Raw genomic sequence first — 27148 nt, forward strand, 5'->3', positions numbered from 1 at the left:
GTGGTAGAGTGCCTGCCTAGCACATGTGAAGCACTGGTTCCATCCTCAGCACCACATAAAAAAATAATTAAGTAAAATAAAGATATTGTGTACATCTTTAACTAAACTACAACTACAACTATGAAAGAGTAAAAAAAAAGATACACATATTCCAACTTCATGGAAGTCCTCTATAAATATACTAGCTGAAAAGTTCTTCCCCCTCTTCAGTCCAGACAGACAGACAGACAAACACACACACACACACACACACACACACACACACACACACCATTCTAAATTACTGTAGTGATGTCTTAATAGTTCATGCTTTCTCAAAACTTGAGATGTAGTTTCTGACTCTCTGATCTAAGTCCTTCTAGCTCAGGATTGTCCACGTCCACTCCAGTCATCAAAGACTGGCAGCTCCTCTGTGGAGAAACATCCAACTCTTTGGTAGCTCAACAATGACCAAAATGATAACAACTAACATTCGTTATTTCTAAAGTACTGGTATGAGGCTCATTTTATTTGATTCTTGCAATTTGTGAGATTTTAGCGTTCTCATAACAGATAACCAGTAAAGAAATGAAGTCTCAGAGAAGTGAACAGATTTCACAATTATCACATAGCTTGTAAGTGGCAAATTGAGACTTGAATTGAAAGTGAAAAGTGGTTAGTATTTGTAAAATGCTTTCATCAGTGCCTGGCACACAGCGATATTTGGGTATTGGTTAAATAAGTAATCAAAATGTTTCTTAAAAAGGTTGATTCCAGAAACAGCTTCTCCTCAACCACAATGGTTTCCCTGTGTCCTGTGGAATAGTAAAGCTCTTGGGGAGTTGTTATGGTTTGAATATGAAATATTCCCCCGCCCCAAATTCCTGTGCTAATGCTCAAACATTCAGAGATGAAATGATTGGATTATGAGAACTGTAACCTAACCTATCCACCCTAGTCGTGATGAACTAATGGGGTGGTAATTATAGACAGTGAGGTGGGTCCCTGGGAGCAGGCATGGAAGGGTTCATCTTCCCTGTGGCCCTTTCCCTCTGTCTGCATCCTGGCTGCCATGGGTAGAGTTGCTCTCCTCTACCATGTCCTTCCGCCATGATGTTCTGCCTTACATTGAGCCCACAGCAATGGACTCAGGCTACCATAAACTAAACCTCTAAAACCATGACCCAAAATAAACTTTTCCTCCTCTAAGTTGTTCTTGTCATGTATTTTGGTGACAGCAACAAAATCTGACTAACACTGGGGTTCACTAGGGGTCACTTTGGAAAGTCTAGAAGAAGGCAGAGTTCAAGGGCAGTCCCCCCTCCCCAATCCCCATCCCTAACCAGAGCAGCTCCATTTTTCCCTGAGTAGGTCATTTGCTGGAGGGCTTTGGGCCGGGAAGGGAGAGCAGCCTTGCCAGTGACATAGCACACACATATTCTATAAATACCATCCTGGGGCGCTGGTGATATTATTGGGAAAGTGTAACCTAAATACAAGAAGGGGAAAACAACAGATCCCTAATTTCTAAATGCACTATATCCCACTGGAGAGGACAGGTTATATCAGGCGGATCACAGGCAGAAGTAGCATTATCTCCTTGAGGGAAAGACCTGGAATGTTTGAGAGAATTATATTTAAATCCTAATACTTCAAATGGCTAGCTGTGTGAACCTCAGTCTTATCATTTGTAATAATGGAACTAAGGAATCCCTCTTTCAGGATTATTTGTTTTGTTTTTATTGCTGTGTCTCCAATCTTAGAAAAGAGTATCAGACACATGGTTGGTACTCAATAAATATTTGTTGAATGAGTGAATAACACAACTATAAAACTGTCAAATCCAGCTTCTAGCTCATTAAAGATGCTTCATTTTTTTCGTGGGCAGATGGATCAACTGGATGGAGGTAAAGAATATTTTCAAAGAGGGAATAGAGTTAAAATAGTAATAATAGCTAATGCTTAAATATTCTATGTGTATTACCATTCTACATGCTTTACATACATACAAACATACATACGTGTTTTAATCCTCAAATTCTAGAATGTTCACCAACTTGAGAAAGTTACCTAACCTTCCCTCTAGGAAAGTGGTTTAGACTCTCTCTGTCTCAGTTTGCTTATTTGTGAAATAGAAACAATAATATTACTGACTTCATAGTTTTGTATGAGAATGAAGTTAATCTGTATGTAATTTGAGGAACAATTCCATGTACAGAGTAACCCTAATTAGGTTGTGAAATGCCCACCAACCCATGTTTTGCTATGGTAATGTTCTTCTGAGCTCAATAAGGAAATGCTTTCAGAATTCTAGGGTGAGAGAGACCAATATAGGCAAAAGGAGCACTTCCTAATGAATACAGAATTTAAGCTGGGTTTTCACTAAATTTGGAAGGGCAGAGAGAAGTGGGAAGATATGTAGATACGGATGGACTTAGACACATCTTCTAAAAGGCTGAATTCTGGCTTGATCATTTAATAATTTCCCTTCGTGTGAAATCAAGATAATATCTGCCTTGATCTTCATTTGGATGCAACTTGACATGACTACAACCATCCTGAGTCCTAACCACAACTATGACCCTGAGTAACCCTTGTTGGGGTTCTCAGTATAGTTCCCCAGAAAACTATAATAGATAACACCATTGGTCTTGGGTGCAGTTTTACAACCAGACTTTGGCTCTAGGAACATGCCTGACTCCTTGATATTATCTTAAGATAAACTAAGCACATTCCAGCCAGAATGAAGTCACTTTTGTTCTAAACCAGAAAGTACACCTCTCTTTCTGACTCAAACTGCAGAGACACAACTGGTCTAGCTGCATCAGGACGGGGCTTCCGTCAATATTCCCCCAATAAACTACATCTGTCTGACTCTTTGGTCTCATGGAAACTTGGGACCAGTCTCAATGCTAGGACTGACTTGTTCTGGAACAATCATTATACGATGAGGATATGTATTGAAACATCGCACTGTACCACGTAAACATGTATGATTATACGTCCATTATAAATTTTAAAAATTTGCCTCACAAGGTTACTGCTATTAGGATGTTATGTGAACTAATGAGCATAACATACCAGGCACATTATAAGCACCCAGTATAGTACTTCTAAGGTCAGAAATAGAAATTTGGGAGATAACAAGAAAACTAGTTTATCCCATCCAGGAATCAAGCTAGCTCTTGAGTATCAGTAGCTCAGTGATTTTTTTCACCTACACAAGACCTTATTAACAACAGAAATCTGTTTTAAGTGGAGCCTTAAGTTCTAATGGGTTGGGTTTAGGGGTAGGGAGTGGGAGTGAGTTTTGGAAATACTACTTAGACTAACTTTTATACTCATAGCGAAATTGGTTAACATTCAAGTTACTGTAAAACTGAATTACTGGAAAGCAAACCAAATAGTTTAATGGAGAGGTGATTTGCTTGTTCTTAGGTCCTTTCACACAGATGAAGGTTTGCTCCAAGTCAACCTGCTGCTAGGATAAGGAACAAGAAGTAACATGAACCTTGTAACTTTGCAGCTACTCCTTAAAATGCTTAATATAAACTTCTAGCTCCCAAAATAATTTTCTTGACCTCAGTACTCTTTTTGAGCTCTGGTATTTCCCACTTAATCCTTTTATCCAACCCCATCCCAGATATATTTTCAAAAGCATGAGCTCAGGACTAACTTTTCCTCTCATATCTATGGTGGCAATTGTTCATTTAATCACTTTAAAGTTTCTCTGTGAAGATTATATGCACACTTGGAAGAGGTTTTTAGTTGGAACTTCATGTAATGAAGGAAGGAGTTTCCCAGATTTATCTGCAATACACACAAGCAATAGGTGAAACTATGGATTCATCTTCTACAATCTGACAATCTGAATTGGGAAATATTACAAATGTAAACTCTTTATTTTCATGTACAATACAAAAAATAAAAAGTAAAAAGCTTTAGAAATTCTTCTACAATGCCTTGTTCATTCCTGCCTCAGGTTTTTGGTTTTTGTTTTTTTTGTTTTGTTTTGTTTTTTGTTTTTTTGGTACCAGGGATTGAACTCAGGGGCACTCAACCACTGAGCCACATCCCCAGCTCTGTTTTGTATTTTATCTATAGACAAGTTCTCACCGAGTTGCACCGTTGCTGAGGCTGGCTTTGAACTGATGCTTCTCCTGCCTCAGCCTCCTGAGCCGCTGGGATTACAGGCATGCACCACCCATGCCAGGCCTGCCTCAGGTCCTTTAGCCAGTGTTTCTTACCTGCATTTACTACCCTGCATTTCCTGTTCAGGCCTAGGGACCTCTACATGGAGGTTTCTAACAGCAGCTCTTAGAAATCTTTTGTCACATTAATTTGAAATTTAGCATCTAGTGAACACCTTTTATCCTTCCAAACATTTATTCCGTCTTCCCAATTAGATGGTAAGATCCAAAGTAGACACCAGGTCTTTATCTCCTCTGTATGCTGACTTACTACCCGACACACACATTGGCAGAGAAGGCTCTCAAAATAATATTTTACACTATGTGACAGTCTGCTTCCCAGTTCTGAAATAGCTACTCTACTAATATAATTGAATTTTTTTCTTTTGCACTGAAAACAGAAAACACATCATTCCTAGGAGATTGGCCTGGGATCTGTAATCTGCAGTTTTTGAATGCTATATTTCTTATGGTTCACTAAATAGTATGGCAATAACAGAGAATGTTGCAGTGAACAAGTCCTTATTATGGAGATTCAGCTGGTACTAATTCCAGATTCTGTGTTCAGCTTCTAGGAAGCACAAGGCCTCAGATAGTTCTATTAATTTTATTGGCAAGAGGAGTTAATTCCTTGTAAAAATACACAAGCAAGTTATTAAAAATAATGTTATCAAAAATAGCATGCAAAGGAGAAAGACAAAAACAACATGTAAAAGAAGATCAAATTGCTTAGTTAATATACAAGTTTAGAAAAATTATTCTATTAAAATTTCTGTAAGTATTTATTGGTAACACTGAAATGTTAAAAAAAAAGAGGTCAGATGCAGGGTATTATCTCAAACTCCTCTGCACCTAGGTTTTTTATTTTTAAAATATTTCATATAGCTTTTAATAATGAAGATTGTAGGGCTGGGGCTGGGGCTCAGTGGTAGAGTGCTTGCCTTGCACCTGTGGGGTGCTGGGTTCAATCCTTGGGATCACATAGAAATAAACAAAGACATTGTGTCCACATACAACTAAAAAGTAAGATACAATAAAATAATGAAGACTGTATAAATGGTGGGAAAATGAAGCAGAGTTTCTTAATTGTAAGTCTCCTTGGCCAGGGGTATAGCTCAGTAGCCAAGTATACAAGTGAGGCCCTGGGTTCGATTCACAGTTATGCAAAAAACCAAAAACAAAAACAAAAGAATATACTGAAATTTTAACTTTATATACAGGATATTTTTTTTTGGGGGGGAACCCAAAACTTATTTGTATTCTCAAAGGGAATTTAAATTTTCTTTTAAAAGAAAATTTAAAACACCACATTCTTCCCACCTGCTACTTTTGAGTTTAATAAGAGAGATGGAGATACTTCCAAATTCAATTCTAAAAATGTCTCACATTTCAATGCATTTTTAAATTTATTTCAAAGTCAGCAAAACAAAACAAAAAAAAATCCTCTACCTTTAACAATCTCAAAGTTAAAAACAAAAACACAAAGCAAAGAAACCACACAGGTAGTATTCAAAGGCTAAACTCATACAATGATCCCTTGGGCCTATGGAACTTGACAAGGATTTCCAAAATCGCTCTTCAGAGCTTTGAACATCTGGAATCCTCCTAGGAGTAGGGCTGCCAAGTCATTAAAAAGTGTTAGCTTTTTAGTTTGCCTGATTAAACACAGAGCGTCATCTCCCTTAGGTCCCACAAAAACTACCAGAAGCACTTAACTGGTTCCCACACAGTGCAAACCAATCTCTGGGCAGTTAATTAGGAACTAGTCCTTTCCCAGACTCAAAGAAGTTTTCAAACTGCTCAGCAGAGTGTGTGTCTGCTACACACATTATGGAAAGGAAAAAAAAGTTCTTACGGAAAATACAAATTAAAAGAACTATCTTCTAACCAGGGGCAGCATGTGGAATAGTCGGTTTTCAACAAATCTGGTTTCTTATTAATTAAATAGTGTGAGGGTGGAGTGGGATGAGAAGAAAAGTAGACTTTCAAAGAAAGTGATTTTAAAGACCGTGTTTCTATTGAATGGGCCCGTCTTGAGGCACTGAATGACACCCCAGCCACGAACAGTGGTCACTTCAGGGATAACGGAATTTGAAGAGGACAATGAATATTTCTAAAAATATACTTTTATCTTGTATGCTAAGGATATCTGAAGACTATGGTTAGAATGACAAAGAAAATATCTAAAACGAAAAATTACAGAACCTTATCTTTTATGCTTCACGTGTCCTAAAAGATAGTCTTTTAATTCACTTTTCTCTTTGAGGGGAGGGGAGGGATACTATGGATTAAACCCAGAGGTGCTTTACCACTGAGCTACATCCTCAGTCCTTTTCATTTTTTTATTTTCAGATGGGGTCTTACTAAATTGTTAGGTGTTCCATAAATTGCTGAAGCTGGCCTTCAATTTGGGATCCTCCTGCCTTATCCCTGGAGCTGCTGGGATTACAGGCATGCACCACCATGCCCAGCTTACTCTTCCTTCTTGATACCAGAGCTCTAGACTGTCATTTAGAACAACACATCATTATTATGCTAATGGGAGGGGACATAATTTATTAGAGAATCATTTATTCTCTAAATAAAATTTTGATTTGCCTTTTGTCATTTTTTCCCCCTCAAATGTTTTCAATTTCTTTTTTTGGGGGGGTGGGGGGGGCTCAAACCTTAAAATATGTACTTTGAGCCTGGTGGAGTGGTGCACACCTCTAATCCCAGCAGCTCCAGAGGATGAGGCAGGAGGATTGTGAGTTCAAAGTCAGCCTCAGCAGCAAGGCCCTGAAAATCTTAGTGAGACCCTGTCTCTAAATCAAATATAAAAAAGGACTGGGATGTGGTTCAGTGGTTGAGCACTCCTGGGTTCAATCCCCTGTACCAAAAACGTGTGTGTGTGTGTGTGTGTGTGTGTGTGTGTGTGTGTTTTCAGGTAGAATATCAGATTATCATACTTCTTAATAATGTTTAATGTTGGAGGTCTTTTTTTCCCGTTGTGCCGGGAGTCAAACCCAGGGCCACAAGTGCTATAGCACTGAGATAATACTTCCAGCCCCAGCATCAGAGATGTTTAATCTTCAAGAAGGAGAATTTCCAGGCAGGTCATTTGGGAGCATTGGCCTAACATAATTCAGGCTGCCTCATGAAAAACACCTCAAAACCATTAGAGCCATGGTTATTATTTAGCATGTACTTTCTTACTATATACAATATTCATATCAGTTTATAAAAAAAGTAGCAGAAAGGGATTAGGAATATTAATATGGCACAATTAAAATTTATTTTATTATTTTTATAAAGATGTATGGCTTTTAGAGTATGACCTTATGTATTTATTCCATATATACAAATTCCTATCAGTTTATAACTTATAATATTAGCATAAAGGAAGTAGTTTCACCACTAAGGGGATGAGTTTGGGTGCTGGGCAGTTACAGTGATCTTAAAGGAGCTCAGTTAAAGTTCTATTCCCAGATTAGGCATGGAAGGATGTCTACCAATCATCATTACTATACAAATGGTGGGGGTGGGGTAAGTGATTTGTTAGATAATCATTTATTCTCTAAATAAATAAAAATGTGCTTAAGGAGGCTCCATGGCCTTTATTTGGGCAGTTTAAGTGTAGGTTGCCCACATGGAGAAGTGGGCACAATCTGCCAATGGGCAAAGGATAAGACTGGAACCATTTCTGCAAAGTGGTCCTTTAACAAAGTGCAAACTGCCGTCGGAGGAAGTCCTCCCCAGAGAAGTGGCTGGTGGTGGGAGCGCTCGTGCCAGCTCCTGCCCAGCGAGGGGCACTGCTCATGGCAGAGGGGGCTTGGCCATTCCAGAGCCAACTCAGCTCCCCGAGTTCCTCGACCTTCAGATAAGGTCCCTCTCAGTGACCTTGACTGCAATCTTCTTCTTGAACATATGAAGTATTTAGACACCTTAACGTGTGGCCTCAAGGCCTTGGTTGGAAACGGGCCTTCTGGAAGCCAGTAACTGAAGCGCGCAGCGAGGCCTGCTGGTCTCTGCCCCCAGCGCCCGTTCCCCTCCATCCGTTTTTCTTCTCACACCTGGAGGGAATGTTTTTTAGTGCCAGGAGGAAACTCCACTTTCTTCAGATTTCCCCTTTTCTCTAATATTTTGTCTCTGTTATGAGTCCCACTATTCTGCTTTCAAAAACAAAGATGGGTAGACTTCTTTTCTTTCCCATAAATAAGACAGCTATCCGGTCTTCACCACGAGCTAGTCCTTCCCAGTGCCCGCCTGTGCCTCCCTCACCACCTTTCCCTCCCTCTGGCTGTTTCCTTCAGTTCCTCTCCTGACTCAGGGGCCCTTCCTCCCACAGCCTGTCCCAGAACCATCTCCTTCCCCTTGTCTCTCTTGCCTAATAAAGTATTTCTCAACCAAATCTCAGGTCTGGGTTCCGTGAATCCTTCCCTGACCTAAGACAAGGTCAAAGTCCCAGACAACACAATTTGAGAGAAGGAGGCATCACTCCTTCGGTGTATTTATGGCAGTTGTGATGTTATTTGTTGTATTGACTAATGTCTGCTTTCCCCACTACGCTGCCAATGCCATGAAGGATGTTTTTTCCCTCACTTCCACCACCAAATCCTCAGTGCCTAGCATGATTAACAGGAGAGGGCCTTGGTTAATAATCAGACTCCTCCTGCCAGTCATTAGAGTCATTAAGCTGGAACCAATTCTATTTGTAAAATCCCCCGAACACCTAAATAAATTAAGTAAGATCAAACTGGACTTCTTAAGGATTTCTTATGATTTCTTTGCCAGAATAATTGAATCTGGAGGACAATGATCAAATTTGGGGGAAGGAAATGGCTCAAAGCTGAAATTCCACAGTTTAAGTGCAAGCAGATGTCATAAAAATTACTCACCTTATGGTAGATTTAAATTGCATGTACCACAATTCAGGAATGAAGAAGAAGACTTTTTTTTTTTTTTTTTGGCGGGGCTGGCGATCGAACCAAGGCAAGCACTCTACCAACTGAGCTATCTCCCCAGCCCCGAGAAGTACACTTTTTAAAACCAACTTTTTTTTTTTAGGTACTAGGGATGGAGCCCAGAACTACATCCCCAGCCCTTTTACTTTTTGAATTAGTGTCTTACTAAGTTACTGAGACTTGCCTCGAAATTGTGATCCTCCTGCCTCAACCTGCACTACAGACTATTCCATCTTGCCCATTAAAACAAACTTAACTTGCTCCCAACCCCCACCATTTTCATTCAGTAGAAGAAAAACAAACAAAAATCTTTCCGCTTAATTTTTTTTTTTTTTTGGTTCAAACCTTAATTTCTTCTCAATAACTATTCAGACACTAGAGAATTTAAGATCTTTTCCAGTATCATCTCTGGGCACAGGTGGAGGAATTGTTTTCAATAGAAAAGGCAGAACAACATAGTAATCAATATATAGTGTGGGGCAAATATCTCTCCACAAGGCATTCCGAGAATTGAGAAATACAATTCTTCTTTGGGCACTGGTTCCTCATTTGGACAGGTGGTAACATGAAAATGGTTCTTATCTCAGTGTTGAGTTAGTTATTTTGCAATTTAGAAAATAAGGTGCGGTACCAACCAAGAACACAGCAGTGACTTTGCATTAAGAAAGGAGAGTTCAGTGGCTTACAGAGAGGAAGTGAGGAGAACACCAAACGAAAGCCAGTCTTTATTCCTAATACAGGAAACAAGACTACTTGTAACTTTTTATTTAGTTCTTCCTTTGGCTAAATATTTAATCATACCAACAGCCTGCCATGTATTTAATAGGTATTCATGGGGAGATATAAAAGGATTCTACAACAATCCCACCTTAAAAAGTCATACTGTCAAGTTGAGAATTGACAAATAGGAAAAAAAAAATAAACATGGAATTTAGTTGGAACTTTCCTTTGATTTTTTCTTCTTAAGGGCTGTCTAATCAAAGAAGTGACTCCTTAGGACTTAAATTGGGCTAATGCATGAAGATGAACTTGTAATTCACAGTACATTAAACCAGCAGGTTTAGTTTTTTGCAAATTCAATATTACGTTTCTGTATTACTGGGTGAGGAATTGTCTAGCTTTGTGGTGATGGTGAGATATTCATCAAGGAGAATCACGGGAAGAGGAGATTTTAGTTCCAGACATTGTGAGCCAAATTTAGAAACTATCCACTCCAGTTCAGGCCAGCAACTTCAACTTAGTATATAAACCCATGTAAGAGAAGTTTTTTAAAAAGTTCCAGCCTAAGAGCTGGGGGTGCAGCTCAGGGGCAGAGTGTGAGCTTAGCATGTGCCAGGTGTGGAGTTTAATCCCCAGCACCAAAAAACAAACAAAAAGTTTGAGCCATATGTTTCATTCAATAAAATTCAATAAATAAATTCAATAAAATATATTTAATCAATTGCTCTTGGGAAGAAACATTTAAATAGTTTTCAGTATTTTTTTTGTTTTGTTATTAGAGGATCACAATTTTTTTTTTTATCTCCAGTTCTGAAATACAAAAAGCTCCCAATACTCTTTTTATACTCCATTCGATGGTAAAAGCTGACCTGATGTGAACTTATTTGGCAATAAAAGCTATGAAGCTGTTAAGCTATTTATAACCTTTACATATTTGATTTAATGTGAATGTCCTTACAGGATTCACTATGAAATTATTAATTTTTATGGTGGTATGCCCTGACACCCTCTGGGGGTGTTGTATTATATATAATAGATAGATTTATGTTTTTTTTTAAATCTGAAAAATTTCTTTTGCTTCCCTCAGTGCTTGGGCGTGGAACCCAGGGCCCCACACTTGCTAGGCAAGCACTCTACCACTGAGCCGCACCCCAGTCCAAGTCTGAGGAATTCTGACACACATATGCTGCCAAAATTTTGGATATGTGACTATTGAATTGGATACATTGCAACAAATATCCTTAACATTTTTGTTTGGTTAGGATAAATTTATATCCTAGGTTTGAATCCTAGTTCTGTGACATATTAGCTGCAACTATACATATTTAAGTGTTCTCACCAATAAAGCGGTGATGATAACTGTTGGAGTTAGATTCTGAGGATTAAATAAGGTCACGTGCAAAACACTTGGAACAATGTGTGGCAATTAGTAAGCTGTTAATTAATATATGTTAGCTATAATAGCAGAAGAATGTACCCATTCATAACAGATTTATCTTCACAGTGGTGCACCCATTTTCCTATGCTCTTGTCTAATTTGTTATTCTAAATTTTTGTCTAATGAGACAGGCCAAAACTTCTTTTAAAAAGCAAAAAGAAGACAAAGACATCCCATTGTCTTGCTTGTGCCATCTTAGATTTCTAGTGATGTTGAAAATATTTTCAGGGCTGGGGATACAGCTCAGTTAGCAGTGCTTGCCTCTCAAGCACAAGGACCTGGGTTTAATCCCCATCCCTGCAAAACAAAACAAAACAAAAACAAACAAACAAAAAAAGAAAATATTTTCATACTTTCATTAACCATTAAGGGTTTTTTGGGGGGTTGGGGGGTGTGTGTGTATGTGTGTATGTATGTGTGTGTGTGTGTGTTGCGGGGGATTGAACCCGGGGCCTTGCATAGGCTAAACAAGCAATCTACCACTGAGCTACATCCTCAGCTCTTTTTTAAAAAAATTTGAGACAAGGTCTAGCTAAGATGTACCTTCTAGCCTCGAACTTGCAATACTCCTGCCTCAGCCTCCCAAACAGCAGGATTGCAGACGCACATCACCATACACAGCCCATTAGTTTGTTTTTTAGTACTGGGGATTGAACCTAGGGGCATTCTACCACTGAGCTACATTCCTGGATCCTTTTTATTTGAGACAGGGTCTTGCTGAAGCTGGCCTTGAGTTTACAATCCTTCTGCCTCAGTTTCCCCAGTTCCTGGGGTTACAGGTGAGTGCCATTGTGCATGGCTCCATTAGTATTTTTATACTTGACTATTTTTCTTGAGTGTCATACTTTTTAAAAGATCTTCCTTATTACTAGCTTATTAGAATATTTGTTTTTAATTTTTTCTAGAATTTGCAATTTTGTTTCTTTCCTTTCTTCCTTTAGTAAGAATCTAATCCTTTCAGGACTCATTTTGGTGCGTGACTTTAAAAAATAAAATCCTGTATAGTTAGCCAGTTACCCCAAAAATAGTTACTAAATAGTTCATCTGTTTGCCACTGATGAAAAATTATTTTTACCATATCCTAAATTCTTGGTCTTCTTCTCCATATATTACTCTGATTTAATAGTTTTCTTGCCCACATCATATTGTTTTGACGTCTGGTAGGTCAACTACTCATTATTTCTATTTTTTCAAAATTTTTTAGATATTGATGCACACTTACAAATGAAAATCTGAATTATTTTGTAAAGTTTTCAACAAAACTATTGGGATTTGGATTGGGATTAATTTAGGGGAAAGTGACATTTTAATATTGAGTCTTCTCATTTATTCAAGGACATGAAATGTCTCCATTTCTTCAAGGTATATGTTTCATAAATCTTAAGAGTCCTTGCTAATAGCTACAGCTGAGTAATGAGTTCTAAAAATATGCATGCCCTTTTAGCTTTTAGCAAATGGGAATTAAATATGTGAAAACATTTACTTACACTGGGTAGTTGCCATAAACTGAATGTTTGTGCCCCTCATCATTCATATGTTGAAGTCCTAAACCCCAATGTAATATTTGGAGATGGGAAGGTAATTAGGATTATTTGGGTTTTCAAGAAATGACAGTAGGAACATTGAAGAGTTTGGTCTCTCCATACTCACACAAAGAAGTCATGTGAGTGAGCATAGTGCCAGAAGGTCCATGACCCAAGGGGACAGCCTGATCAGATGCTGATCATCCTGCACCCTGATCTTGGACTTCCAGCCTCCAGACTGTGAGAAAATAAATTTAGGCTAATTCTGTCTTCAGTACTGTTATGGAAAACTGAGCAGACTGATACAGTAGGGCATTTATTATTTAGTGTGTCTCCAGACTCTTGGGTTAGCCTAGGTTTCACAAGTTAGTTACAGCCCCCAAACAGGACAACTGAATTAGCTAAGGTGGCAACAGAAAGGGCTACTCTGTGAGGAGCACTTGTATTGTATTGCTTTGCATAAGGATCAACTCAGGAAAAATTAAGGTTTCTGAGTCACCTTTCCTCCTCCAAAATGAAGTTTCTGAACTTTTGATAAACTATACATTTCTTAAAATGTTGGTTTCTCTATTTTATTTCACATAAGAATGTTAATAAAACTGTCACTAGGACTTGGGGGTTTGAGGGGTATAGATCAATGATAGAGCACGTGCTTAGCATGGGCTGGGCCTGCAGCACCAAATAATAATAATAATAATAGTAATAATAATAATAATAATAATAATAATAATAAATCAATAAAAGAAAAAACAGTCATCAATATTTAGCACTACAGTGTAATATTTGGACATATTTGGAAGTAGTAACAGGGAAGCACTTTTTTGGCTATTGCTTAGAGTTGTGGAATACTTGAATACTTTAGAGTTTCCTAAATGCATTCACATGCAAAGTTTTCTTTTATTCTCAAAATAAATACAAATGAAGTATTGTCAGTCTTATTTTTGAGTAGGAAAAATTAAGATTCAGACAAATGGGTGTCTTTCACAAGGAAGTATAGAACTAGAGCTTGATTTATTTCATTGAAAGAAACCTTTTCTGAGAACTTGTGTGTCTGGGGCCTCCAACCTAGGCCTTTTGGTCTTCAAAGTGGTGGGATCTTTTTTAGCAACTATTGTAGCTTCCTGGCTGACTTATGCCATGCTGTGCTGAGCTCAGGTAGCTCCAGAGACCCAGCACCCCTGGAATGGGAACCTGGGGGCAGATGTGGTGCTGCCTGTCCTAACAGGCGAACCTCTCCTCCAGTCCCTACAGAGCTAGAGCCCCTCCTGGACCAGAGAAGGGGCTTCTCTAACACCTCAAGTGTTGACTGGGATAACGCTCCTTCCACTCTCCCTTCTCTCCTTTCCTCCCCCTTCCAATTAATCTGCCTTGTATACAGTGAAAGGAAGGTTTGAGATTTGAGCTCAGATCTAGATGAGAAGGTAGGCAGGCGGCAGGAAATCCACGAGCTTTGATTTACTCATCATCCAATTTTATTCTGAACTAAGCCTTTCACAAGTAGTACAGTAGCCACAGGTAGTGAAAAAATGTCTCAAATTCAACAAGAGACTTGTTCTTGATGAAGTAGAATAAAAAAAAACACTGTTGAAATAGTATGAATTTATAAGGCAAGACCAATGAAAATAATACCACATTTTAAAACCAGGCAAATTATAAATTGAGTTGTTTTGTGAAAAGACAAGTGACATTTCATTCTTACTTTGTGTTGACTATGTATAGAGAAGATAAACTAGGAGTGAGGTATGCAGCAGAGAGTAAGTGCTAAGAAAAGTTAATTTCTAAAATTTTTGCTCCAAAAATTGTTTAAATGTATACATCTTAAAAACCACACAAGCGTGCACAACATTAACAACTTAAAGCTTATTTCTGAATTTAAATCCACAGGCATTTTTTTCTTAATCAAATTTTATGTAACTTCTAACTTTACCATCTTTAGATTTATTATGTCTCCGAAGTATCTAGAATAAGAAATGGATCATATTGTACAGGAAAGAAAGAGTGGGTGCTTTCAGCACTTTGTTAATATTAAAGTTATTAAAATAGTTTCAATAGAACCACACAGAGTGGTATAGAATGGCCAAATCATGTATCAGTATTTCATTACCATCTGTGTTCAGAAGAGATCTTGTGAATAGTGCCATGAGCATGAATCCAGTATCCACGGCTTTGTCTTTAATGCCCTAAACTAAGGGTAAAATAATGGATTTCTTTTAAAGAAGGCAAGAAACATTGTGTTAGCTAGGGGAATGTAGGACTGGGTAATGAGGAACTACTGGATTTTAGTTTTGGCTCTGAGATTTTAAACAAATCATTTAATCTTTCCAAGTTTTAACTTCTTCATCTGTAAATATGGAGGTAATTCTTATGTCAGAAAATATCTGAAATAATCAAAGAGCAAAAAGGCATCAAGTGGAGAAGGAAAAAAATGACTGCGGACTCATAATATGTGAGATATTATAGTTACGAGTGGGGCTTAAGAACACCTTTAAGTCCATGATTTTCTAAATTAAAATTATAAATTAAATCATAAATAAAATCCTTTTAATTTAAATCATTATTATTTCACTTTAAAAGAAAAAATATGAATACATTTTTCAGGCTTATTAGTAAATCTCAAAACCAGAGTAAATCAACAGTGAAAAATAAAAATGCTTTCTACAACTATTTCTTCTAAATCTGTCATCTGTTGGCAGATTAATAATTCATAACAAAAATAATCTGTATGTTTTATATTTTTACAAAATTCATTTCAAAGGAACACTAAATTATCTGTAAGAAATTAAATAAGCATAGTGTTTAAAATTTAACAATAGAAAAGTCTGACACATTGTTATAATCATTGATTGTTGTAAGACTATTTTATAGAGATTAAATAATTTCACACAGTATCTGAAAACATCTGGTAAATAAAAATTCATCAAACAGAATTTTAATACAAAATGTTATCCATTAAATTTGAAGGAAAAAAAGAGAACTGACTACGTCAAAATATGATGAAAGGACATTTCATTTTTCCTGACAACAAAATTCAGTAAAATCAAGAAAATAATTCAATACTATAGATTAAAAGCTTGAGCTATTAACATTAGAAAAATATCTAAGCACCACATTTTTTTCTAGTAGCTGCATATGTATCTTCACATTTACTTTTTAAGAGTATTCTTATTAAAATATAAATATCATAAGTTTAATAAATGTTTCAATAAAGTATTTTTCTATTAAACACACACACACAAACATATAGAAAGAGCCCACATCTTCTGATTATAGATGACCAACCTGATATGGTCATTTCATTTCATTTGTCCTTATTACGAACAGCTTGAAAATAATAAGGTATATTTTTAATCATTTTGGTGTATGGTTAGATCAGAATTTATTTTCAGTAGTCTTTCATAATTTCTCTTTTAGAAATATTAGCTAGTATAAGAAAAATAAATTAAACCTACTGTAATGTTTGATACTTAAAAAGTCTAGTTAGAATATATGTCTATAAAAATAAATATCTAAGCTACTGATATTTTGTTTCTTAGACTAGGTAGATAAATTAAAATATTCTAGAACATGATCTGAATTTAAGAAAGAAAATAGCAATGATGAATTCAATATGTGTGAATCAGAGCTAAAGCATTTTTTTCATGTTTGACATGTATAACTCTGAAATATTTTCTATTCCCTGAAACCTTGCTAAATATAATTTAGCATTTTGATTTAATTAATCACTATTTACCAGGGAGCTTTACTATTCAGACCAAGGGCTTTTGCAATTAAACCAAAGATCATTAGTTTTTCATATTTTATCTTTAAGTGGTATTTCTCCTTTACATACCTTATATAATAAATTACATCAGGAAAACCTATTATTCTTCAGATGTTATATAATAAATAATTACTTAGGTGATAAAGGGTTAATAAAATTTTCAAGTTCAGCTAAAGAATTATGAAGTCCATCATTCACGTCTTGACTTCTAAGAAATTTTTTAAGAGTATCTAAAGCAGTTAATGCTTCATTTTTTGATGGTAAAGGAAGTTCAGTTTCTAGAGCTCCACCATCATCTTCTCCATCTGAAGTATAAAATCCAGTTTCATCTGGCTGGCTTTCTTTGGTGCACTCTGAATCGTCACTTGGTACTGCCTCACATGTCTCTAAGTCATCATCCAGGGCAGCATACTCTTCTATAGACAAACCTTCAGGAAATTCCACTCCTGCCCCCAGAGTATGGGTGACCAAATCAAGACTAGTGTCTCTCTCTGCATCGGCTGGGTCATTTTCTTCCTTTTGAGATTTGAATCCTGCTTCTTCATAGCTTTTAACAATAGTCTCTGGGGTTACAGTCCTCCAACACAGATGCAATGTATCAACTGCATCTAGTAATGAAAATGTAAATTCCCTGCTATCTTCAACAGAGCTTAAAAATTTCTTGATGAGACAATGTCGATATTTGATTTTTAGACTTTTAATAACACCTTGTTTCATAGCTATAAATTTAGAAGATAAACATGATGGAAAGAATGCTAACTCAATGGACTTTAGGTTCTTAACCTCTGGATGTGCAGGGGAAGACTCCACAAAAATCACCACTCTTCGTTGCTGGGCTTGAAATTTCTCATCAAGCTTTTGCATCCATTGTTCAAAAATATCTGAAGTCATCCATGCCATTCTGTTAGCTTCATAATGTGCCGGCAATGATTTTATACCTTTGAAGCAATGTGGGTTTTTGTTTTTTCCAATGACAAGCAAAGGAAGTTTTTCTGAGCCATCCATGTTTGCGCCAACCACCAGAGTTATCCTGTCTTTGCACAACTTTCCGACTGAGCATGTTTCTCCTTTAAATGCAAATGTATTTGTAGGTAACATTCGATAAAGCAGCCCAGTCTCTTTTATATTAAAGACATTTTTAGGATGATAATCATTTAAATAATAAGGAAGTACATTTTGGTACCAGACAGTTGAAGGGTCTACTGATACACCTGAAGCTTCTGCAGGTTGAGCTCTGAATACTAAACCATACCTGGATTTAAAGCGATCCAGCCAGCCATTACTGCACTTGAAGTCATTATGTCCCAGTTTCTGGGCAAAATCATTAGCTTTTAGACGCAACATTGGACCATTAACTGGTACATTTAGACACTGAGCAATTCGATACCACCTCATTAATGCCTCTTCCAGGTCTGTATAAAACGCAGTTCTCAGTCTTTTTCTCTTTGGATCAAATCTCAAAGATTCAAAGGCTTCTAGAACTTTATCTTTATTCTTCATAATAGAAGACAGTGAATTTTTCTTTATTCCATATTCAGCTGCAATCTCTGCTTTTTTTTTGCCACTTTCCACTGCATTTATGATGTCAATCTTTTCCTCAATGGATAGACTCTTCTTTTTCTTCACCGTTACAGGCAGAGTTGAGGCATCCACAGGAGCTTCTGCCATCTCAGTCAGGGTGTACGCAGAGATTTCTCCTCTTACTTCCTGGTGTCTGTTTCTTTCACTAAATTATTTTCTTTCAGTATTAATATATATTGCTGCTTTCTATCTCACTTCATATATTAAAAAGTGGCAAATGTCTAAGAGTCTTGCTCCTTAGGAAATTGATGACTGAAAATCCCTTTTTAAAAGATCTGAAGAAGAAAAATGTTACACTTAACTAGAATGTTTTAGAAGAGAAACTCCCTTTGCAAGTCCTTGTGTAGCTCAGTTTATAGTTTATTCAGAGTTCCAGAAGTCAAGCTAAAATAGAAATCTCATTATGTCAAACCTGTCCAGTCCTGCTGATTTATTTTTGGAACTGCAATCCTTTAAGATGATCCATTTTATCCATGTGCGCATTCAACCTCCTATTAATTCTCTGCAGAAGGTCTCAGAGATAAGGAGAAAAAAAATGTTCAAAAATTTTCATGTAAAATGTTGCCTATTAATTTCCAAGTCTCTTCAAGGGTAGCAAGGAAAATCCTTCCAAAACTTGCCCGTGTATCTTCTCTGTCTCTTGAAAACAAGGGTGGAAAAAAAAGCAGAAATTTTAGCAATGTCAATTGAATATCAGAAAGAATGTTCGTATCAATCATTATGCTCTTAATAACAATGAAATGAACAGGAAGATGCTTCTGAAATACAATAACCAAAGCTTCCAGAAGAAACGCTTACCTCCTGAAGGGCCTCTCCTTAGAAAGCTCTCTGGCTCTGCTCTGTGCATTTGAATTCTCACTTGCCGCTGAATGCTTTGTAATATATACTTCTAAAAGAAATCAGACACATTTAATCTGTTTTGAAAATGTGGGCTTACCAAAATTAAAGAACTAAAAATGATTCTGGATAGATCCTTGGTGGCTATTTTTTACATGAGGTCACAGACTGCACTCTCTGACTTCTCTAAAAGAAAAAAACACAGTCAGACAGTAGTCACAAGGCTCAACTTTTAATAGCACATGGGAGACAGTGTCCCCTTTATAGGAGTCTGGTAGAAACATTTCACTAAAAAATAAAAAAATAAAAATAGTAAAATCAAGTGATTGATACATCCATTTTCAAGATCTAGACTTTGTTCCACCTAAAAGCTTAAAAATCCAGAAACTTTTGAATCAATTTGACATAAGAGCTGAATGTACACAGGCCTGAAATACTTGAGAAAATGCATAGGAATAAACAAATTTTAAGAGGACATAATGCAGAAAAAATCCTAGACTAAGAGAAGGAAGTAGAGCAACCAGGGGTCTTCCTAACTCAGGACCTATACTTCCTACGTGTAAAAAAAGGGACTTGCGGTTTGGACCCAGGCAGATCTGAATTGAGAAGTGATTCCACCATTTAGTACAGGATCCTAGGTCATTTACTTAACCATTGAAATCTCAACTTCTTTATCGATAAAATGGAGATCATCACAGGACCTACCTCCCAGGGTTGCACTTAATAGAGTTTTGACCTTTAAGAAAGGACCCAACAAATGTAGGGTAATGATTTCATCATTATCATCTTTTCTCTTACGCTGTATGATGGTTCACGGATTTAATAAAATCCTGCTTACAAATGGAAGCTAGAATTCCAACTTAAAAGCAGGGCTCTCCTTAAGCCCAGTTGTCCTGAGAGAACAGTCACACGGCTCCAGATGGGCTCATGTCTCTCTTCCCAGTCAACATCTCCCTTATCAGAATCATCGGCTCAGGGCCTTCTATGGCTCAGATAACAAGAAGTCAACTTGATGTGTGGGTGTTGTTACTATGGAAGAGTGTGAGCATCCCATTCTTTTTGCTTTGTGTCCAGGTTTCCTAGATGACAAGTCTACCTTTTGGCCTTTTGATTTTTGTCAAAATTCTTCTGCTCTTGTCCAACATGAAGAAGTAATTTTATTATAGGGATTAAAACAAAGGAGTTCTTTAATTTTATTTTTTAAATTGCTGTTGTTGCTGCAAGGTCTTAATCATAATAAGGGTAGTCCAGGGTTTTGGTTTCCAAATTGCTTTATTGTCTCCATTATTCCAGATAATCAATGAGGAATACAAAACTGCTTTTCAATGGTCACATAATTACAATGTGGTGGAGTACAGTCCAGAATCCAGGTTTTTTAATATCCACATTCTTTTCATTGTTTATTTTATATATCTCAACATCAGGCCTTCGTGGAAATATAGGCCATTATAAATTCTGTGAACACAAATAGTAACCCAATTCAACTGACAGGGAGGGTTAACTTTCTAAGTAAGACTTGACCATTTGGCTAGGAAAAAAAAATCTTGCTTGAATATAGGCCTTCACTATATATTTTCCTGTAAATCTGCAAATATTTTAAAATAAAAACAATATTTTGCTTTTATTAGGAAGACACCAAAATTCAGAAACTGAAGTAGCAAGAACCAGTATTTCAAAAAAAGACAAAAACTACTAAGAGAAAAAAGGACATCTCTCAACTCTCTCCCCTTCTCTTCCACCTTATTTGTCAGAAATAAACCCTATCATCTCAAACAACAAGGATTACAGAAAAAGCAACCTGAATTTCCTCTTACCCCATCCTGGTTAGAGCAACATAATACAGGTTGAACATCCCTAATCCAAAAATCTGAAATTCAATGGGTATATAGATTAGGGATGTTGAACCAGTAGAGTCCATGCAAATATTCCAAATTTGAAAAAAATCCAAAATTTAACATACTTCTGATCTGAAGGATTTCTGATAAAGAATATTCGATCTGTATATATAATCAGAGATTATGAGTTATTTTGATTGAATCAAAAAGAAAGATATCTTTGGGAAGATATTAGCTACCCCTGCCTATTAATATGTTACTTCATTCAAAAATAGCAAAGTTATAATTGTTCTTGGTGAAATACAATATATTCCTAAAAAAAAAATCATGTTTCTAATACCAAACCAGACAAACTAGACTTTTTCCCTATAAGTATAAGGTACTAGTACTGTCTAATCAACAAAATGGACATTCTCTGATCTCCCTCATTATAATGTCTCTCTCTCTCTCTCTCTCTCTCTCCTCTCTCTCTCTCTCTCTATATATATATATATATATATATATATATATATTTCTCCCCAGGGGGTAATGGCAGTAACTAATACTTCTCAGAAGTACACATCCTCTCAACCTCATTAATCATTCTCCTCTTGACCAAAATACAGGAGAGAAATGCTGTACTACAAGTTAGGGAATATTTTCTCAATGTTAATAATAAAGATAATCACAGAATAAGAATAGGCAATTCACCAAAAGACTTAACAAATGAACTCCAAGTAAAGAAAATAATAGTCTACCCTACTAGAAGTAAGATAAATAAAAATCTTCTTTTATAAAAGATTTTTTTGTTTTGACTATCAGAATAGCAGTGTCTGGAGTTTGTGAGAGTCTAGTAACTAATTGTTAGGAGGCACATAAACTGGTAACAGGCTTACGAATGGCAAATTAGTAATATGATTCAAAAACCTTACAAAATGTGCATAACTTTTTATTAAAAAAATCTGTATCTAGGATTTTAGCCCAAAAGAAATTATAGATATGAAAACAATTTCTTACAAATGTTTAAAATTTTCTATTGCTATGTAACAAATTACTATACACTTTTGACTTAAAACAACAACCATTTATTATCTTACGCTTCTGTAGGTCAGAAGTCCTGTTGGGCTCAATTAGGTCCTCTATTAGGGTCTCAAAAAGTAGAAATCATGATGTCCATCAGAAGCTGGGCTCCGGGAAAGAACCTGCTTCCAAGCTCATCAAGGTTGTTTGTAGAATTTAGTTGTATATTACTGTAGATTTGAGGTCCCTGCTTCTTTGTTGTTGGCTGTTGGCAGCACTCTCAGCTCCTAGAGCCCTGTCAGGTCCCTGTTGGTGGCTCTTTTCATTTCACATAGGAGAACCGTCCTCCTGTTTTGCATCTTTTGTACACTTTGAATCTGACTTCTTTTATTGTCACTTATCTGTTCCTAAAGGGCTCCTGTGATTATGTTAGGTCCTCTCAGATTATCTCCCTTTCAAAGAACTCAAAGTCAATTGAGTAGGAACCTTAATTATATCTGCAAAATCCCCTTGTTTGTAACATAACAGAATCATGGGAGGGTTATCCCATCATGCTCACATAATACAAGATAAGGGTTACTAAAGGTCATCTTAGAATTTTGCAGATCAAACCAGAAAGTTCCTCACATTGTTGGTATATAATTACAGACAAAATTGGAAATAACCTAAATGTACAACAGAATTATAACATAAAGGATATCTATCTATATGTTGACATATGATGAGTCACTAAAGAACAATATTTAATGATATAAGAAAAATTCCATGGGCTGGGGTTGTGGCTCAGTGGTAGAGTGTTTATCTAGCACATGTGAGTTCGATCCTCAGCACCATATAAAAATAAATTAATTAAATAAAGGCATTACGTTCATCTACAACTAAAATAAATTTTATAAAAAGAAAATTTTCATGATACATTAAGTTAAAAAAGCAAAATATAAAACTATATGCCAACAACTACTGAAAATTATTTGAGGACAGAGGCTCATGGCTATTCTTACAGTGTTCAGTACCAGAAAACACAGGTTCTTAATAATAAATTATTAAGGAAAGAAATATATATATGTGAAGAAAAAAAGGCTTTGACCAAAACAAAGAATGTTCCTGCTGGATAACTGAATTATACCTAAATTGGTTTTTTTTTCTTTTTAATATTTTTTTAACAATTCTAATGTTCTTTTTGTACCGGGTTATCATTAAGGAAAAAAAAAAAAAAAACAGTATGAAGAAACACAAAGCTGGTATTCTTCTCATTCAGAATTTGTAGGGGTAGTAAGTTACTCTTTTTTTGTACTGGGGATTAAACGCATGGGTGCGAGCTACATTCTCAGTCTTTTTTTTTTTTTTTTTTAAATTGAGATAGGGTCTCACTAAATTGCTGAGGCTGGTCTCAAATTGTGATTGTCCTGCCTCAGCCTCCAGAGACACTGGGATTATGGGGGTGTGCTACCATGATTGGCCAATTACTTCACTTTTATCAGTAGTTTACAGCCCTCTGCAGAGAATCAACTACTTTCCAAACTGAAGAAAGCACTCATTCTTTGTCTTCTACAAACAGAAAATAACTATATCCACTTAATCCTTCCTAGACCATTACTCTAAATACCAACAGTCGCTAGTATTCTAGAACTTGCCTGTGTGCAGCAAATAACAGATTCCTATAACTCAAACAGAGTTAGTCAGATTCCTGGTGCTGTGAGAAAATAAAATAAGTCTAAAGTTCTGTGTCCCAAAAAGGGTCATGGGAAACAGATATGCAGAGACACCAGTATAAGACAAACTAAAACAGAGACTTGAATTGAGGGTTGTGGGAGCAAAGAGGTGGGAAAATTAACTCTTACAAGCAGGATAAAAAATGGATTCATAAAAGATGTAGCATTTGAGTTCAAATATAAAGGATGGATAAATATGTGAGAGGTAAGAAGAGGTAGGAAAACATTTCAGTTGGTAAGAATAGAGAGTAAAACATGGAAGAAGAAAATCATAGGGCAGTTTGAAGCACATTAAACAGTTCTATGTGGGCTGGGCTGCCTAGCATGCATGAGGACTTGGGTTGAATTCCAGTGCCAATAAATAAATAAATACAATTAAAAATGAATTAAAAGTTCTATGTAACTAAATCTTCATATCTATATTAATATCTATTAGTTTGGATAAATGAACACTCTCCCTCTATATGTATAAAAAGGAATATTCACTTAGTTGACTATGAACTATACCCTTCTTATATACTGGAAAGTAAGATTGGGATCAGGCCTTCCTAAGATCTGAATGCTAGTATAAGGAGTTCATTCAGTATGCCATAAAAGTTACTCAAGGTTTTTAAGTAAAAGTATGTGACCAGATCACCTGAGAAACTTTCCTGTTATCATAAGTGCATAAGAGAACACTCCTATCTTTAGAAAGAAGTGTGATACTGAGAGCCTTAACATCAATAAATTCATCAAGTATGCTAGTCTTTTTATAACTAAATGAGGTTGTACATGTACCTGCCATAAAACTCTTAAAAAATGTAGTAAGTCCTAGTAACTCACACCATATACCTTTACTTTGTACCCTACCTATTTGTGGGGCTTCTTAAATAGTTCCATTATTCAGCATCTTCACAAAGGGTTTCTTTCCAGAAATCTTCCAGAGGATTACACTGTATGATCAACAAACTAAATTTGAACAGAGATTCTGATGAAGGACAATGAAACTTTTGAGACATCATCATAATTCCTAGAGAAAAGATGTGAAGTAACAATTTCAGAAAATGATATTGATAAACAATATACAGTATTCAACATCTAATTCAGAGTTAAAAGGTCACTTGCATGTTTCATTCATATAGAATGGATTAAAAACAATATTCTTTAACCTGCTGCCTCCTTTCCTAAATGAAAGACAGGCTACTGGTCACTAAATGAAAGACATCTACTAGAGTTCCCCACAAGCCTAGTGAATATATAAGATCTAAGTTTTCAAAAGCTGAATAAAATTCTATGTAACTAAACCTTCATATCTATATCTATATTAATGGAGGACAATCTCCATGTCATAAGTGAAGACAATTATTCCCCCTTTTCTAATTACTCCGAACAGGTCATTTGAGAGAAAACTAGTAATATTTCTTTCTAAACAGAATGGGTCAGCAGAATTTACCCATCTAGGGCAAAATACAGAAGGAAGAAAGGAAGGAAGGTAGGTAAGAAGGGAGTAAGGTAAGGAGGGAGGAAAGTTGAGGAAAGAGAAAACATGACTCCATCTAAGCAGGGCTAAGTTAAAAAAAAAGTCTTTCAGTATCAAAAAACAAAACAAAACAAAAGCCAAATAAACAACTTCCCCAAACCCCAAAAGTGATGGCTGTTGCTTCCTTTACTCCAAAGAAAATATACAGTTTCACAAATTCCCATCACCAGGTAAAGTCCTTTCTGTGTTTTTGTAGGGCCACCTGCAATCTAATTTCTTTGGACAAAAGAAATCATGAAAAGATTAACCCTGTGTATAGCCTTGCAGAACTGTAATATTATGGATGGTGATTACTCATGCACAGTACCAGAATCTCACTGGATTGAAGAGTACCTGACATAATAAATAGCATCTTCAAAAAGGAAAAATTAGCATTAGTTTTGAGCAGTTCCAAGTTCATGAGAATCTCTTTCAAAACCATCAGCAGCTTCCAAGCAGACTATTATGCTAAGGGTAAATTACCCAAGCAAGTGTTCACCTTCCTAACATAAGAAAAACCTCTAATAGTATAACAGACTAACTTTAGCAAAGCTAAGTATCCCTAAACTCAAGAGACAGAAAGTAGAAATGCTTAAGGGCACAGCTGGCTCAAACATTAATGTACCCATTGCCAACACTGGTCAAGCTCAGCTGGACAATACCATACACCTCTTCCAAGTCAACCTTGGGAGACTCTGAGAATAACGCTTGTACTTAGCTTCAAGTTCTGAGGTTACTTTATTTCTATACAATAAGAATAGCCAATATTCTAGATTGGAATCCTTTTCTTATGGTTAAGAAGAAGATGGCTTTGAGTAGAAAAATTCACAGGAAGTCACAGAAATGAAGTTATGGTTTGTGTGAGCTGGCATACATACTTGCTGTTTTGTTGAAAAGAGAATCATTTAAGATACAGAAAGTCCCTTGATCCTAGATTTGTTTTGGGATTTCAGTAGTATTTTTTTTAAGAGGTGGAGATCCCAATAACGTTGTTACTTGTATTTGAAACACTTGTGGTGTCACAAATATTTATTTTACACGAATCTGGAGAAGATATCTGTACAGGAATATTTCACTATACTGAAACTCTGGAAACTCAGAGGGAGAGTTATGCTTCTGGTTACTTAGTGTTTAAAAGTCTTGTTAGCAAATATGACAAGGAAAGTGAGCAGTATGATCTAAAAAAGGCTAAGTCCCATCATGAGCAAAGTTACCCTTTGCATATCTACAAGCGAAAAGAGAATAAAAAGGAGTACCTAAGGCTGAGAAAGGAATGTCTGAAAGGAGATGAGTGTGTATGGACCGAACATAGCTACGATGTGTAAATGTTTCAGGTAGGTCAGTGCTGGGCGATGTGCAGGTTGGAGCCTCAACTTAGGAAACCGAAGGGCGGAGAGAAGGAATTGCTCCACAGTTTCTGTAGACAGGACAGCGATCTACTTAAGTCATGGGGCGAGCAAAGAAAGCAGAGATCGGTCATGTGGCAAAAGAAAGAGGAGTAGCAAAGAAAGGTTATTAGGGATCCACTATCGGGGCGCGAGCAGAGCAGCCAGAGATCAGGAGGACAGAGCAGGTAACACGAGCTCAGAGACGACGGGAGTGGGGGTCTAGGCTTTCTTACGGGAGCGGGCGCGAGTGGCGCGACCCGAGGGGGCTGTCCAGGAACCCGGGAAGCGAGGGTGAGGCGCTTGCACCCCGTCTGCTCCCTTGTCCCCACATTCTCTCCATCCCTCCCCCATCCCGCCCGCGGGGCTAATAACCTTCGTGCTCTCCGGTGGCTAAGAAGCTTTGGCTCTTCGGCCCCGGCGCACCGTCTGTTGGGGGAACGCCTAACGCGTGAGGCCGGGGCTTGTGAGTGAGAAAGAAGGGACGCTGAGGGCTCTTGGAGCCCTGCGACCATTCAAGGCAGGCCGGCGCGCCCTTCCGTTAACTCCCAGCTCTGGCTGGCGCCTCAGGAGCCGAGCTCAGACTCCACCACGATTCAGGCGCCGCCAGAAAATTACCCGGGCAACGGCACCAGCGGAGTCCCGGATGTGGTTGCTAGGGCCGCAGAGGGAGGGGCGGGGCCAGACTCTGGAGAGGGGCGGAGGGAAACTCGTGGGAGGTGCGCTGGCACCACCGAGACGTGGAGGC

At 37.1% G+C, this 27148-nt stretch overlaps 1 protein-coding gene across 4 annotated transcripts; it reads right to left on the bottom strand.

The window, feature by feature from the left end:
• Positions 1-15660: 15660 nt before the first annotated feature.
• Positions 15661-27011, bottom strand: Tigd4 (tigger transposable element derived 4). Of its 4 annotated transcripts, none has more exons than XM_047566724.1 (4): positions 26776-27011; positions 24367-24449; positions 18933-19023; positions 15661-18773 (listed from the first exon to the last, which is right to left on the bottom strand). In XM_047566724.1, the coding sequence occupies exon 4, from the start codon at positions 18219-18221 to the stop codon at positions 16683-16685; it is 1539 nt and encodes a 512-aa protein (XP_047422680.1). In that variant the 5' UTR covers positions 18222-18773; positions 18933-19023; positions 24367-24449; positions 26776-27011; the 3' UTR covers positions 15661-16682. The 4 variants fall into 4 exon arrangements, with proteins under 4 accessions (XP_047422680.1, XP_047422678.1, XP_047422679.1 ...); XM_047566722.1 differs by having other exon boundaries at positions 24367-24526; XM_047566723.1 differs by lacking the exon at positions 24367-24449.
• Positions 27012-27148: the final 137 nt, after the last annotated feature.

Source organism: Sciurus carolinensis, chromosome 10, assembly GCF_902686445.1.
Source record: "Sciurus carolinensis chromosome 10, mSciCar1.2, whole genome shotgun sequence".
Taxonomy (NCBI): domain Eukaryota; kingdom Metazoa; phylum Chordata; class Mammalia; order Rodentia; family Sciuridae; genus Sciurus; species Sciurus carolinensis.

What these genes read in the sequence shown, in the direction of transcription:
- Tigd4 (XM_047566723.1), bottom strand. Translation starts at nt 18,221, where the DNA reads ATGGCAGAAGCTCCTGTGGATGCCTCAACTCTGCCTGTAACGGTGAAG.